General features: G+C 42.2%; 1 protein-coding gene across 1 annotated transcript; it reads left to right on the top strand.

Annotated features, from left to right (window-relative positions):
• Nucleotides 1-1925: 1925 nt before the first annotated feature.
• On the top strand, nucleotides 1926-11691 carry LOC124704222 (E3 ubiquitin-protein ligase HOS1-like). Its single transcript, XM_047236462.1, has 10 exons — nucleotides 1926-1992; nucleotides 2848-3238; nucleotides 3351-3485; nucleotides 3643-3812; nucleotides 4193-4600; nucleotides 4700-4858; nucleotides 5888-6394; nucleotides 7504-7635; nucleotides 8363-9087; nucleotides 11430-11691. Exons 1-10 carry the CDS (start codon nucleotides 1933-1935, stop codon nucleotides 11593-11595), a joined length of 2853 nt encoding a protein of 950 aa, XP_047092418.1. The 5' UTR covers nucleotides 1926-1932; the 3' UTR covers nucleotides 11596-11691.
• Nucleotides 11692-13107: the final 1416 nt, after the last annotated feature.

Below are 13107 nucleotides of genomic sequence, written 5' to 3'. Positions count from 1 at the left end.
TCGGGGGGACTCGCGTAATGTCTGGCACTATCAGTGTTCAACTTTAACTGGGAGAAAGAAATGTAGAACCTAGTCGCCGGTTGCTCTGATCATCTACATCCTAGGGGGAGGAGCGCTTATTACTCATCTGGCATTGGTTAGCCGTTGTCATTTTTGTGTTGCACCTGCTTATGCTGCCTTCTACACTTTGGGATGGAGCAGCACAACCGTCATTTTTCCAATTGCAACATTTTTTTTGGCGAGGACATTCCAATTACAACCTGGCAGTTTACCACAAGGTTACACAGCTCTTGAAAGGTCGGTGGCCTCTTGAGTGGTTCTGTCATTGGAGCTGGCCCATCACATGTTACAAAATATGGAAAACATTGCTCCCTCCGATCCATACCAAGCGTTGCTCGAAAGTGTACCTAGTGACTTTTAACATGGATCGGAGGAAGTATGCCAAAATATCAGAACTAAATCGATAAATTGAAATAATGGCATCCTCAATCAAAAATTTGAACAGCTGAAAACTTCCCTACATCCCTATATATTCTAAAATCCAAACATTAAAAAAACCAGCCAAGGGATCCTTTGATTCGTAGGATAGAAAAAAATAGAGAGAAGTTCAATTTACCCCCTAAACTCGTCTCAAAGTTAAGATTACAACCCTTAACTTTGGTTCAATCTTGAACCTTCTACCCTTTTTGACAAGTTTTGAACCGGTTGTTATTCCTATATATTGTGCCAACTCATCAACATACAACATACACGGTACATGTACTTCCTCTCTCTCTCTCCATATCGCATGCTCATCATGATCGTCTTCCTCCCTGAAACGAGACCATGGTGACCACAGAGGGGTGCCTCCATCGGACAATAACACCCGGCATCTGCTCTCTACACATCACATGGTGTGCCCAGCCTTCCGCCAGCATGGGGAAACCACCACGCAGTGAGCCGCGGGGGAGACATTTTTATTCCGGCGGGTGAAGAGTTGAAGATGAAGCATAGATTTGAAGATGAAGAGTTATAGACATAGAATACATGTACGCACTATTTTACTAATACAATACATTACGTGACAAGAAAACCTGGCTTAAGACAATGCAAGGGGTGATTCTGAACCGTTTTTAGAATTCAGGGTTGAAAGTTGAACCAAAGTAAAGTTCAGGGTTGTAAGCTAAACTTTAAGACAAGTTTAGGGGGGTAAATTGGACTTCACTCAAAACAATAGGAATAAGAAAAGTATATAATTGAGATATCATGACTAGTTGAATCCTATGGAAAGATGTGTTCTTTTTGATTGTACTAAAGGAATTTTCCATCCTAATGTTTTATTTCCATAGGATTCACACTGCAAGATTTTTATAGGATTATTTCATATAGGATATGTTCCTATGAATCGAACAATTAGTATAGGAAAAAATTCTGCTGTACAAGGTTTAAATCCTCGAAAAGTCTCTTTGGCACATGAGCACCAGTGCTCCCAGTATTTATAAAACATATTTCTGTAATCCCAAAAAATCTGAAATTAAATACATACATATATATAAACATTTCGAAGGTGCGGTGTAAATTTCGGATGAAAATATGTTGTATTTTGAGCTATACGAAAAAGATAAATTTCTGACAAAAATCCTATAAATCCTTTTCTTTTTGCAGAAAACCCCCCAGCCAAACTGATTTAAGAAAACAATCCAAACAACCCCTAGGCCAGACCTAGGCGCTTCGAAGCGGGCCGCGGACGCACGGTGGACGGTGGCCATAGCACCGTTGTTTGGCTCCTTCCCTTTGAGATTTCGTCTTGTCTCGCCGCCTCCCCGACTGTCCGTCCAGCAGCGCCCATCTCGCCGCCTCCTCTCCGGCTTCTCCCTCTCCCCCGCCGCCGCCGGGGGTGCTCTCCCGCGCGCCGCAATCACCGGGAGCCTCCAGTTGACGAGAGGTGCGCGGATGGAGGCGCTCCCTTCGTCGCCGAGGCACCCTCCCAAGTACGGCAGCGCCGCCGTCCAGGTCCGTACTTCGGCACCCCTCTCCTCTCATTCCTGGATTTGGTGCTTATTCGTCTCTGAATCCTGCCATAGAGTCCTTCAGTTACTTACTACTCTCCACAGCAGACTCGGTCTCTTCTCACATTAACAAGCTAATAATTTCTCGCAAAAAAAAAAAAACAAGCTAATAATTTACATGGTAGTGGGCCGAATTGGTCAAGGGTAAGCAGTTTTGGTCAGCATGGAACGACGTTGCGCTATGCTAGCCTGACATTGGTGGTAGATGGTAAATGTAGTTACCAGTTACTCAGTTAGAAGCAAAGGACTGCATGTTAATATACTGTTAACCTCACAGAGCTCAAACTTCTGCAGCAAACCACATGGCTTTCTTACTAAACTAGTGTGCCTATGCCCTAAGACTGGATACAATTGCTTTACAGTATCATAGATATACCACACCAGCTAAGCGCAATTTCTGCGCGCCTGCTAGTTTTTACAAAGGGGAACAGCTTGCTTAAGTCACAGCGATTGCCTTCATCATCTCTTTCATTTTCCTCTAGCCATAGTTTCGGATTTGCTGCGGGTACACAGTCTCACACGACTCCGTTCAAATGCCAAGCAGCCAGGTGCTTTAACTGTTTGGGTGTGCATGTGAATTCAACCTTTCGTTTCTGTTTGTTATGTGTATCTCGTAGTGCTCATTTAGTAATCTGTATGTTGGCAGTTAGTTAACCGGGTAGAAGTATCAATTTTTTTACTTTACTTATATATTTGTCTCTTGAATGAGCCCCGTGTATAGGGTTTACGAGACAGAAGTGCATCTGTATGTGGTAAAATGCCGTGCGTAGTTGCTGATATATGAAATTTATGTTGGCAGAATGCGTTGGAGCAGCTGGCGACCATTGATCTCATCGAGCTAAGCAAGGAGGCTAGAATTGAGCACTGCCGTGCAACTAGGGACTTGAGTAGCTGCGGCCGCTATGTCCAGCACGTGCTGAACTCGTGTGGGCACGCCTCGTTGTGTGCTGAGTGTAGCCAGAGGTGCGATGTCTGCCCAATTTGCAGAAGTCCGATACCTGATAATGGGAATAGGGTGCGGCTCCGCCTCTACCACAAATGCTTGGAAGCCGGGCTCATCTCTAAGCAGCACGATGAAAGGTTTCAGGAGAGAGAAGGCCACGGTGATCCTGTTAACATGGATGTCCAGCGGCTGCATTCCTTGTTTGATGTTGCGCTTCAGAATAATCTGGTCTCTCTGATTTGCCACTGTATCCTCTTTAGAAGGTTACTTATGCTTTAATTTGATAAACGCAGTTTCATTGTCATTGCTTATGTGGCGCCTTCTTTTTTCCCATTCTGTTACCTTGACATTCAGACCAGATATTACCGATGTTTGTTTGGATGAGAGTGCTGTGTCAAGTGATCCACTTCTGGCTTTTCTTTTGGACGAGGTGGTCATCAAGGACTGGTGCAAGAGGGCTGTTAATGCACTCATATCAGAGATAGGCATGATCTGTATCCACCAACATTTAATTAACGGTTCTAGTTCCAATTGGAGATTTTTATGTCTTTTTATGAGCCTTGCATCTCTTCATGCAAGCACAGACACGCTTGTTGAGGGGGAGGTAAGGGTTATTCTTATATTGTTTGTAACACCTTGACCACACCTTAGATAGATCTGGATTAGAGATAATGAAGTCTAAGTTACCCCAGCTGCAGAAGCTTTCAGTTCAGTTGGCAGGAATTTGCAGCGTTCTTGAAGCTATGATCGCATCTTTCAGAGAAGCAGCTCACGTAAATGACCTGCATCAACTCATTGAGAACACAATGAAGGCAAAACAGGTATTGTTTCTTAACTCCAGTGCTGGGATTTTATGTCACTGACTCGCTGTCAACAAACCCTAAAACAACAAACTATAAGTAGTTGGGAATTGCTATAGGACGATAATGCTGGGAGGTGTAGTTTCATTGAGCAGTTTGCTTCTATTTATGGTGTCATACGAATGGATTTGGATACATAGATCTGTAAGACTGGAATACGGATAGCTGCAGCAACATTCATCCCTCTTTATCCTCTCTTTCCCTTTTCGTTTCTCCAACTCATTCATGTATGCCAACCATCACGTTTTTTTATTGATTTTTTTTCAAAGAAAAGTAATTAGATATTTCTTACACTATCATTATTTCTTCATGAAGTGTTCATTTTGGAGCTTTTCCTACAGCATTTGGAAGCCATGATTTGGTGCATCAGGCATGAATTTCTTGAGAAGATTCCCTCTCGCTATGCTAGTTTTGCAACTTGGAGTGCTGATGTGATTAAAAGAAAAGCATCTGCAGAGGAGCGACAATGGCCTGAAGTTTCTGGTAAAACATCAGGTTACGACGAAGCAAACCAGGGTATACTTTTCATCGAGCAGGCGCTACAAAACCTTGGGAATCAACAAAGTTATATTGATAATGAAGAAGAGGGGGAACTCACCTGTTTGCAGAATGAACAATCATCATCTATGTTCTGTTCCACAATTGATCAGTCTAATGTCAATAGTTATCCATTTAAAAACTTACGCGAGGTAGTTGATATACTCTTTCTGCATGGAGGATCTGACATGGTGGTTGCAAAACAAGCAACTGTATCCTTTTCTGTTATCAGATAGCGAATTTTACATTTACAAGGTTACTTGCAAAAAATTGAAAGATGCTACTTTTTCTTTATCCTTGACATTCTTTAGTTCTTATACTACATATTTGATCGGCATTGGACCAGACCAGATTCAGAATGGAGGTATCTTGTGGATGATTTTGCTGCTACATTTGGCATCTCTAGTAGAACTTTACTTGAATGCCTAGTGTTTTGTCTTTTGGATGATCACTCTTCACAGGCTTTGGAGGTAACTGATTCACACCTGTCTTTTCTGGACATGATGTTGTTACTTGTTAGTATCGCTGCATGCGTCGTGCAAATATATAATCTATCAATGTTGCCTTTGCTTCCAAGTCATTTATTTGTTCTTATTGTGCTTGAGAGTTTTAACAGCTATTTGAGTGATCAACACCTCTTTCCAAATTACCTGCCTATCCTATTTGACCAAAGATTCACATTATATCTTCCTTGGTCACAATTGCTTCAAGCTTGTCTTTTGTAGAAAGACCCTTTTGGAATATTTGGGCTTCCTAGTCTTCTTTGAATGCTGAAGTACAGTTAGTCATGCATGTTTAATGGGATCAGATTGTTTACTTGGAAGTCAACTAACTAAAATGCCACTGTTACATATGTTTATTTTATCGTTCTATGAAGTTGCTTTGGAGGACAATATTTTGTAAAAGAGAGAAATAGTGCTTTCAGTAATTCAGCTGCAGGGTGCCATTTTAGCATACATCTATGGAGCCTGTTAGTATATCCCATAGTATTTCAGGTGTTTTCTCCTCCGTTATGTATGCAAGTCATGTATAGTTCTGCATTCACTTTTGGAGTCTAATCCCCTGAAATATAACTTGCTTATTTGTGTCAAATACATGATCTGAACTTCTTGATTTGTACTGTTGTTGTGGTAGTGGCTACCATTAACCAAAAAGGATGCCCCTGCTAGGATTGTCGATTAATTTAGCAACTCGTACACAGTTTATATATTTTTACAGTACTGAATAAGCATGTAAATGGAGAGGTGTGTTGCATTGGACTGTCCCTTTAGGTGCTGCCTTGCTTTTCATCCACCCTTTGCATTGAAGTGTTGTTTATGATGCATGCTACTTCAGTGTTTAGAACAATCATTTGTTTTCTGAATTCCTGCAGAATCCCCCTCTCTCCACTTATGGTGCCAGTGGAACTTGAGTTCTGCTTGTAAATACTGCAGCTTGCTTATTCACTTGTTACTGATCTTGTATTTGAACTTTGTGATGCCCATCTACTCTGTGTGCAGGAGGCATGCTCTCTTCTTCCTAAGATTTCTAGCAAGGAAACACATCCAAAGATAGCGCAAGTTCTTCTTGAACGCCACAAACCTGATGTGGCACTAGTCGTGTTAAAGTGCACAGGGTGTGATAGCTTCTCCGCTGCTGCAAACATTGAGAAAGATGGGATGTTATGTCTTAGTGAGGCAGTGACTGCACTTCGTGTAAGAATTGAATACGGCCATGTAACAGAAGCATTTATGTTCCATAGGAGCTATTGCTCTAGGGTAAAAGAGCAAAGACCAGCAGATACAGCTCATGTTGAAGATGTTCACATAAATTCTTGGATGTATCATGTTGAGGTGATGATGACTGAGTTTTGTGATATCTGCATTGATCGAAACATAGTCGAAAAAATGATTGATCTGCCTTGGGATTCTGAGGAGGAGAAACATCTTCACAAGTCCCTCTTTGATTCTGCTCGTGAGAGGCCCACAGGGCCATGTGGTAGCCTTCTCGTTGTTTTCTACCTCCAGGTAAATGGTCTGTATGCCTGAGTGAACTAAGGTCTTCAGGGTCATGCTTACATGATACTGTACCTGTATGATATCCTGGTGTCATGAAATTATCATATGATTCATTTCTAATTTACTTACATGCTACTTCATATTACAATAGCCACTTACATCTTTCAGTTGTCAAATGAACAAACATAACAGTTAGAATTCAAAGTGGCAAAGCCTAGCTACTGCAGCATATTTTTCATGAATACAGAAGTTCCTGTATGCTTGAGTTGTAGGTACTTATGTGTATTGAAAATCCTCGGAATAAGTATATATGTGTCCCATGTTAGAATTTCTACACCTGTGAAAAAACCATGCAGAGTGCCCTGAAAAAAATGAATAGATTCAGTTTTTTTTTTGAACTGTGGTGTTACAACGACTTGTCTTTCTTGTTCTGGCGTATTGCGTTGCATTTTCTATTAAATTTGTTTAGGATTTTTTTTGCATTGCATTTAATTTTTGCAGGTGCACATGTTCTAACATAATAAACATCTACTACTTTTGCTAGAATTAGTTTTTAGATGCAGAAGTACTGAAACCATAAACTTAAACATCTGCGCATTTGCAAAAATGATTCTTACTAGTTTGTACATGTAGAGATACTATCTGTATTCGAATAATATAATGAGTAAAGTATTAATCAGTGGTGCTGTGATGTTAGAAGAAGTGATAAATTGGAAGTTCGCACCCAATGTGTCTCTTGTCTGTACTCTGTAGGAGTCTTTTCTTGCCCCGTACAGTTTCTATTATCATGCTTTATGGAAATCTTAACATTTGGTGCGTAAAAGCAACATTCATTTTGTTAAAACTTAAAATAATTTTATGATTTTGATATTGTGGCCATCCTCTTTAGATTTTTGTATGTTGCCTGTGGCCTCACTTTCATTTGTGAAATATACTCTATGTTTTTAATTGCTGTAGTCTAATTGAATTTGTAATAGAAAACTAAGCATTAGTGTTGTCAGTCCAAAGTACTACCATGAGCTACTGATATATGCATATATTTCCAAGTTCCCATCAAACAGAACACATCAGAAGCTAATTATCTAAGGACTTTCTGTTTTTCCTTATTGTTCTTTCAGCGTTATCGGTACTTGGAAGCATATGATGTTCATCGGAGCCTTCAGAGCTTTGAGCAAAATGTGCTGGAATCCGCTGGTGAAGAGGTTGCATCCAAAATCAGTACAATTGCTCAATGGAGAGAAGGTTTAGTGGTAAGTACTTCCCTACTATAGTTTTGTTTTGACTTGCATGTCTTGTTCTTCCTATGCTTTATCTTGCCAGGAAAAGAATTTTTGATTTGTTGTCTTCACAATATATGCATAGGAAATTGCTGGGACTTAATTTAAGACTTCTCTCTATGTTGCCATTTTAGAATGTGTGCAGTCAACCACTTAAATGTTTGACAGCTAATGTACAGAAAGAAATTCGCATGTGCAAATGTTGTTACTAGTTTGGTCATGATTTTTATTTATTAAATGTAATGGGTAATAGCTGGATCTCTCCATGACCCTATCGGGCCACTCTGTGGACCTCCAAACATGATATACTGCAACTAATACAATACTGCCTCCATTTGGAGAGACATGACAATTTAGAAAGCGTGTGATCACACATCTTTAACTTTGACTACTAATTTATAAAAAGCTAATTGGATTGATCACATCAAAATAGTACCAATAGATTTTCATGAAATATATTTTGACAGAATAGCAATCTCATAGTTGTTCGCTACATATCAAAAGTTACATGCTTAAGATTGCCGAAGTCACAAACGTCCTATATTGTTGAATAAAGAGAGTGTTTGTTCAACACAAACGTCCTATTCCTTTTGGATGAATGGAAGAAGCCTATTTTCTTCAACACCTTATAGGCTCTACCACATGATTCTTTTGAGGTGTCAACACAACACTCAGTGTCGTTGTATATATGTTTTTACAGGCCAAATGCCTTGAGATGCTTCCTGAGGTCCAGAGGGAGGATGCGAGGGCCATCAGCAGTGGACACCAAAGTCAATCTGCTATCCGAACCATGCAAACATCTTCGCCAGTTAATCCTTCGGTTAAATCACCTAATCCTGCCATTGGGTTGAGCTCGTCCTTCACCACTGCTCTTCAGAATAAGTCAAACCTTGTCCACCCCAAGAACATTCATGCATCGACTGATTCTGGTGCTCTTATCAGTAGTGTCCGTTCAGAGTTTGGCAGAAAGGTTCCATCTATTCTTCAATGTAGGCCAGTTCCCCCAGGGACGCCTACATCCAATATGAGGTCGACTGCAGGGATCATGTTCCCCTCTGTGGGCCAAAATGGAACTGGGACAAAAGAACTCGGGTTTATGAAAGGAGAGTCAGGTTTTAAAAAAGGAACCAAACCTGCTGGTCATGATTCAGTTCCTACGTATTTCAACTTGGGTGCTGGTGATACACCTATGAAAAACCAAGGAACAAGTTTGTCGAAAACTGAGCGCAACAAAACCACTTTCTTTCAAGGAAAGGATTCTGTCAGAAAAGGAGAGTTTGACTTCGGTTTACGTGCTGAGAAGCCTTTTATCTTAAGTGGCACCAATGCTGGTCAAAATGGCCACACAAAGGTATCTGAGAGTGTTGGATTTCATGAGGGTCATGTGGGAAAAACAAAAGTTCCAGCGACACCGAACATTTTCAGGTACTCACTTCTCTGTGTGTGGCAATATGTTCAGTTATTGTTTTACTCGATGCTGCTTATTTAGTTACTATTAGTTGACACGGTAACTTCTGAGGTCTAATACGATTTGAAAGCAAAGTTCCATAGATCTAGGGTTTAGAGTGATTGGTACTTGATTGCATAACACTGGTTGGTAAAAAAGGCAGTTCCAGGAAATCATGGCCCATGGGTGGTTCCTGCGGGAAACGGTTTTTGCTTGCGAAGTTTAATTTTGAAGCTGACACCATTATCTGTGGTACTGTCACTTTTACTATTCGTATGATAAAATGTAAAATATATGGATGGTTTTACTTTTAATTTACCTGAACCTGACTGTGATGGGTGGTTCCTGGTGTTGTGTTTGATCTCTGTCCCTGGGCTGTCAAGGTGGGAAGTTCGGTGAGTACATCATACCTGCTAGTCCACTAGTGTGCAAGACAATTGCCAAGAATCTGGATACTTAGAAATTTTCAGGTAGATAACAATTTGCTAGCCTCATTGAAAGAAGTTTGCATGGGAAGACTAAGGGTTTGTTTTGTCACTGCCCATACTTTGTCACATTTCTGTATCAGAGGTTTCGCAAACCAGGTTTTTTTGTGAGGACAAGTTTGGTGGCTACGGGCTTCTGGCAAAAGTTGGCTAGCAAATGGGTCTTACCACAAGTAGTTAGAAGGCTAGAAAAAGTACGTCTGCTACAGCCGTGACTTAGGGTCTGTTTGTTTGGGCTGCAGCTTTTAAGAAGCTGGTGGGCTGTGAAAAAGCAGCTGTAAGAAGCAGCTGTTGAAAATAGAGATTTGATGTTTGGTAGGAGTACTTTTTATGGCTGCTGCTGTTGGTTTTATGAGTAAAATGTCTGAAATGTCCCTGAATACAGAAAATGTCGTATAGGTGATGATTTGAAACTAATTAGCTATTTCTAACTGTTTTATTACACAATTAGCAAGTTTAATAACCAATTTATCTTAATTTGCCTTTTCTTTGCTTATTTTTTTTATACATGCTTTGTATTGGAATAATTTAGAGTTTGGTTAGAATTATCTATTGCCAAATATTGTTGATATTTTACCACTAGTAATATACTGCATACATCCACACATGCGAGCACCAACAGATCCACCGAGACAGTCTCGCTAATAATAACTATCCATGTGTACATTCAAGAACACATCCATCAATTACACATTACACATGTGTACAACATGAACTGGGCGACGCAGCTGGACTGGAGAACGACAGGGACGAGGAGATGCGCTGCTCGACACAGGGACGTGGAAAACGAGCTCTTCTTCCGGCGGGGTCGGAGCAGTACCTGCCGGAAAAGCACACAGAAACAGGGGCAGATGAGGGACGGCGGCGCCTGTGTGGCTGTGTCCGGACGAGGCGCTCAAGGAAGCTGCAGACGGGAACGGCCTAGCTCGGAGAGGACGGGGACGTCGCGACCTTGTGGAGGACGAGGACGGCGCGAGCTTGAGGACGACAGGGACGGCGGCGCCTCGACCTACTGTCGCCGGCAGCCGACGGAGACAACGCGAGGGCGGACGGCGACCTTGAGGAGGACCGGAATGGAGCGGGGCCAGACAAGTGGGACGGAGGCGGAGGACACTAGCGACGACGGCGGCCGGGAACGGCGGCGACGGACGGTGATGGCGGCGGCGGCGGCGGGGAACCCTAACCTTATCTCCTATCTCTGTCCAGTGAACGGGAGGGGGAGGAGGGGAAAACGCCCAGGGGGCTGTCGGGCTGGGCAAATTTGCAAGGGGCGGGCCTGTTTATATGGGAGGGTAGTTTTTTCGTAGTTTTGCTGAAGAGGTAGGGGTATTTTTGAACACTGCCGCTCGGGAAGCTGGGGGAAGCTCGGGAAGCACCTCTCGCCCAGCTTTCGGGAGTCAGGTTCATTTCTTCACAGCGCTTTGCACAAGCGATTTTCAATTTGTTGCTGTTTGTTTCAGCTTGTGATTTTGGCCTCCAAAAGCTCTAAAAGCAGAAGTGGAAGCTCAAACAAACATAGCCTTAGAACCAGACAGTGTCACGAAACTTCAAACTGCCTAACTTCCTGAATCAAAGTTTGCAGTGAACCAAATAGGCCTAGCATTGCTGGATTGATGTAAAACATCCATATGTCACCTAAACACAGCTCAACATAGATACTGACCTCAACTGGTATGGCCTGCCATTGATGACATAGTTGGCCTTCACTGGTGGTTACCTGAACCTCCAAGTGGTCACAGTAATTCCGTGAAAGTTTTTTTTCACCGGGTATGGATGTCTTATACATTGATGAATATGATGGTTTAAAAATAATCATTTTTCACTCTTATTTGAAGCTTTGGCAAGAAGTCTTCAGTTGGTGAAGGAGCAGGCAGCAAAGGTGGGTCAAGGTGGAGATCGGATGAGTCTAGCGAAGATGAAGACGAGAAAAGAACTGGTGGGTACATGGAGAGTGGAGCTTCCCTCAAGACCCGAAGGCGGCCGAAATTTTCAAGAAGATGATAGATCATCTCAACCGATCCTAGGATTCTAGCCACTTCAGGGGATAGCTCTTTCGTTTTTCCAGTCTCTCTAGTCCCCTTAATGTAACATCGCCCATGTGTTTGAGTGAAAACCAGAGACCAATCTTGGGAATTTTTTTACCGCTGTGGTCATAGTGACGTGTGAGAGAGCTAGAAAATGGAAGGGTGCATACTTGTTGTATCGAGAATTTGAGATAGTCAAGAGCTGTTTTGAGTACCTGATTCGTTTCTAGGGTCTCGCACAACATTCCTCTCTGAAAACTTAAGGGAGACAGTCTTGTTGTCATGTTGTGGATTGTGATTGTATTGCTAGGGAAGTAAAACTCCAGTAATTTGTAATGCACTCCGGTAGATGATGTCGCGTGGCAACGGAGTTGGATGTATCTGACGATGAGGTGGGCAACCTGGAACACGATCCGGGACCACTCAATCCAAAATGGAAATGGTGGTACTCTTAAAAAAAGGACATGGTGGTAACAGACGATGGGTAGCCCGAAATGTTCTCTCCTCCCACAACCGTATTTTCAAGCTTACAAATGCTACGAGAACAATAATGCGTTGGGTAGAAACTTGCTCCATGGAATTTTGGTGATAAGTTGTGAAAATTTGCGAACTGCCTAAAATCGCAATTTTGGAACCTGGTATGCTCGCGATGTATATAAATGATCATATTAAGTTTCAAATTTTACTAGGGCAGTGTCACCCTTAACTCACCAGAGTTCAAACCTCAGGTTTGACACTTTCGTGTCTCATAACGACGGAATATTCTTTCAGTGGGAGACGACGTTCACCTCGATAGCGAGGCGCCTGTGGTCTATCTCAAAACCGCCAGACATTAGTTTCTTTGACTCAGTCTCTCGGAGGTGCTCATAGAGATAGAGTGTACGTGCGTGCATTCATAGGGATGAGTGTATATATGCGCGTATTTGTGAGCACCGACTACGTTGTACTGTGTTTCGCAATTTTTTTTTCAAATTTTACATGCATATTGCCGTATCCATTCTCTACATGCACGATTTTTTCGCAATTTGTGAAGCTTGGAGGTACGTATTTTCGTTACCTTTATTTCATACTGATGTGCTTTCGAGCTCAGCCGTGCTCCCGTTGAAAAAAACTTAAATCCTCTGGTAGCAGACGCCAGACGATGAAATCGAAACGTCAATGCTGTGAAAACTAGGAAGAACATGTTGAGCTGTACGCATTGTCTGATTTCTGTGTGCTAGCCCTGCGTATCAGGCTAGTATACAAGTACCGTATCCATTATCTGTGGGCTGCTGCACGATCGTTCACATTATTTGCAGTACCGCAGTAGTTAGTTTACGTATCGAATTCCGTTGAGATATGCGTTGATGCACTGAAGAAGAAAACGACGTGCACCTTCTCTGTGGGCGGGGAACCAAACCCATCCATGAGCAACTCACCCGCGACCCTGCGGGGAGATGATCTCCAGCTGGCTCATCCATTTTCGGCATCCGTTTTGATCTGTTTAGAT

Source organism: Lolium rigidum, chromosome 3, assembly GCF_022539505.1.
Source record: "Lolium rigidum isolate FL_2022 chromosome 3, APGP_CSIRO_Lrig_0.1, whole genome shotgun sequence".
Classification (NCBI taxonomy): Eukaryota; Viridiplantae; Streptophyta; class Magnoliopsida; order Poales; family Poaceae; genus Lolium; species Lolium rigidum.
Note: the sequence above shows the minus strand (reverse complement) of the source record. Positions and strands in the feature narration are given on the sequence as shown.

Bases quoted from the DNA above. Each gene is read 5' to 3' on its own strand.
- LOC124704222 (XM_047236462.1), top strand. From the start codon at position 1,933: ATGGAGGCGCTCCCTTCGTCGCCGAGGCACCCTCCCAAGTACGGCAGC. The intron at 3,813-4,192 runs GTATTGTTTCTT...CTTTTCCTACAG, and splicing joins ACACAATGAAGGCAAAACAG to CATTTGGAAGCCATGATTTG. The intron at 4,859-5,887 runs GTAACTGATTCA...CTCTGTGTGCAG, and splicing joins ACTCTTCACAGGCTTTGGAG to GAGGCATGCTCTCTTCTTCC.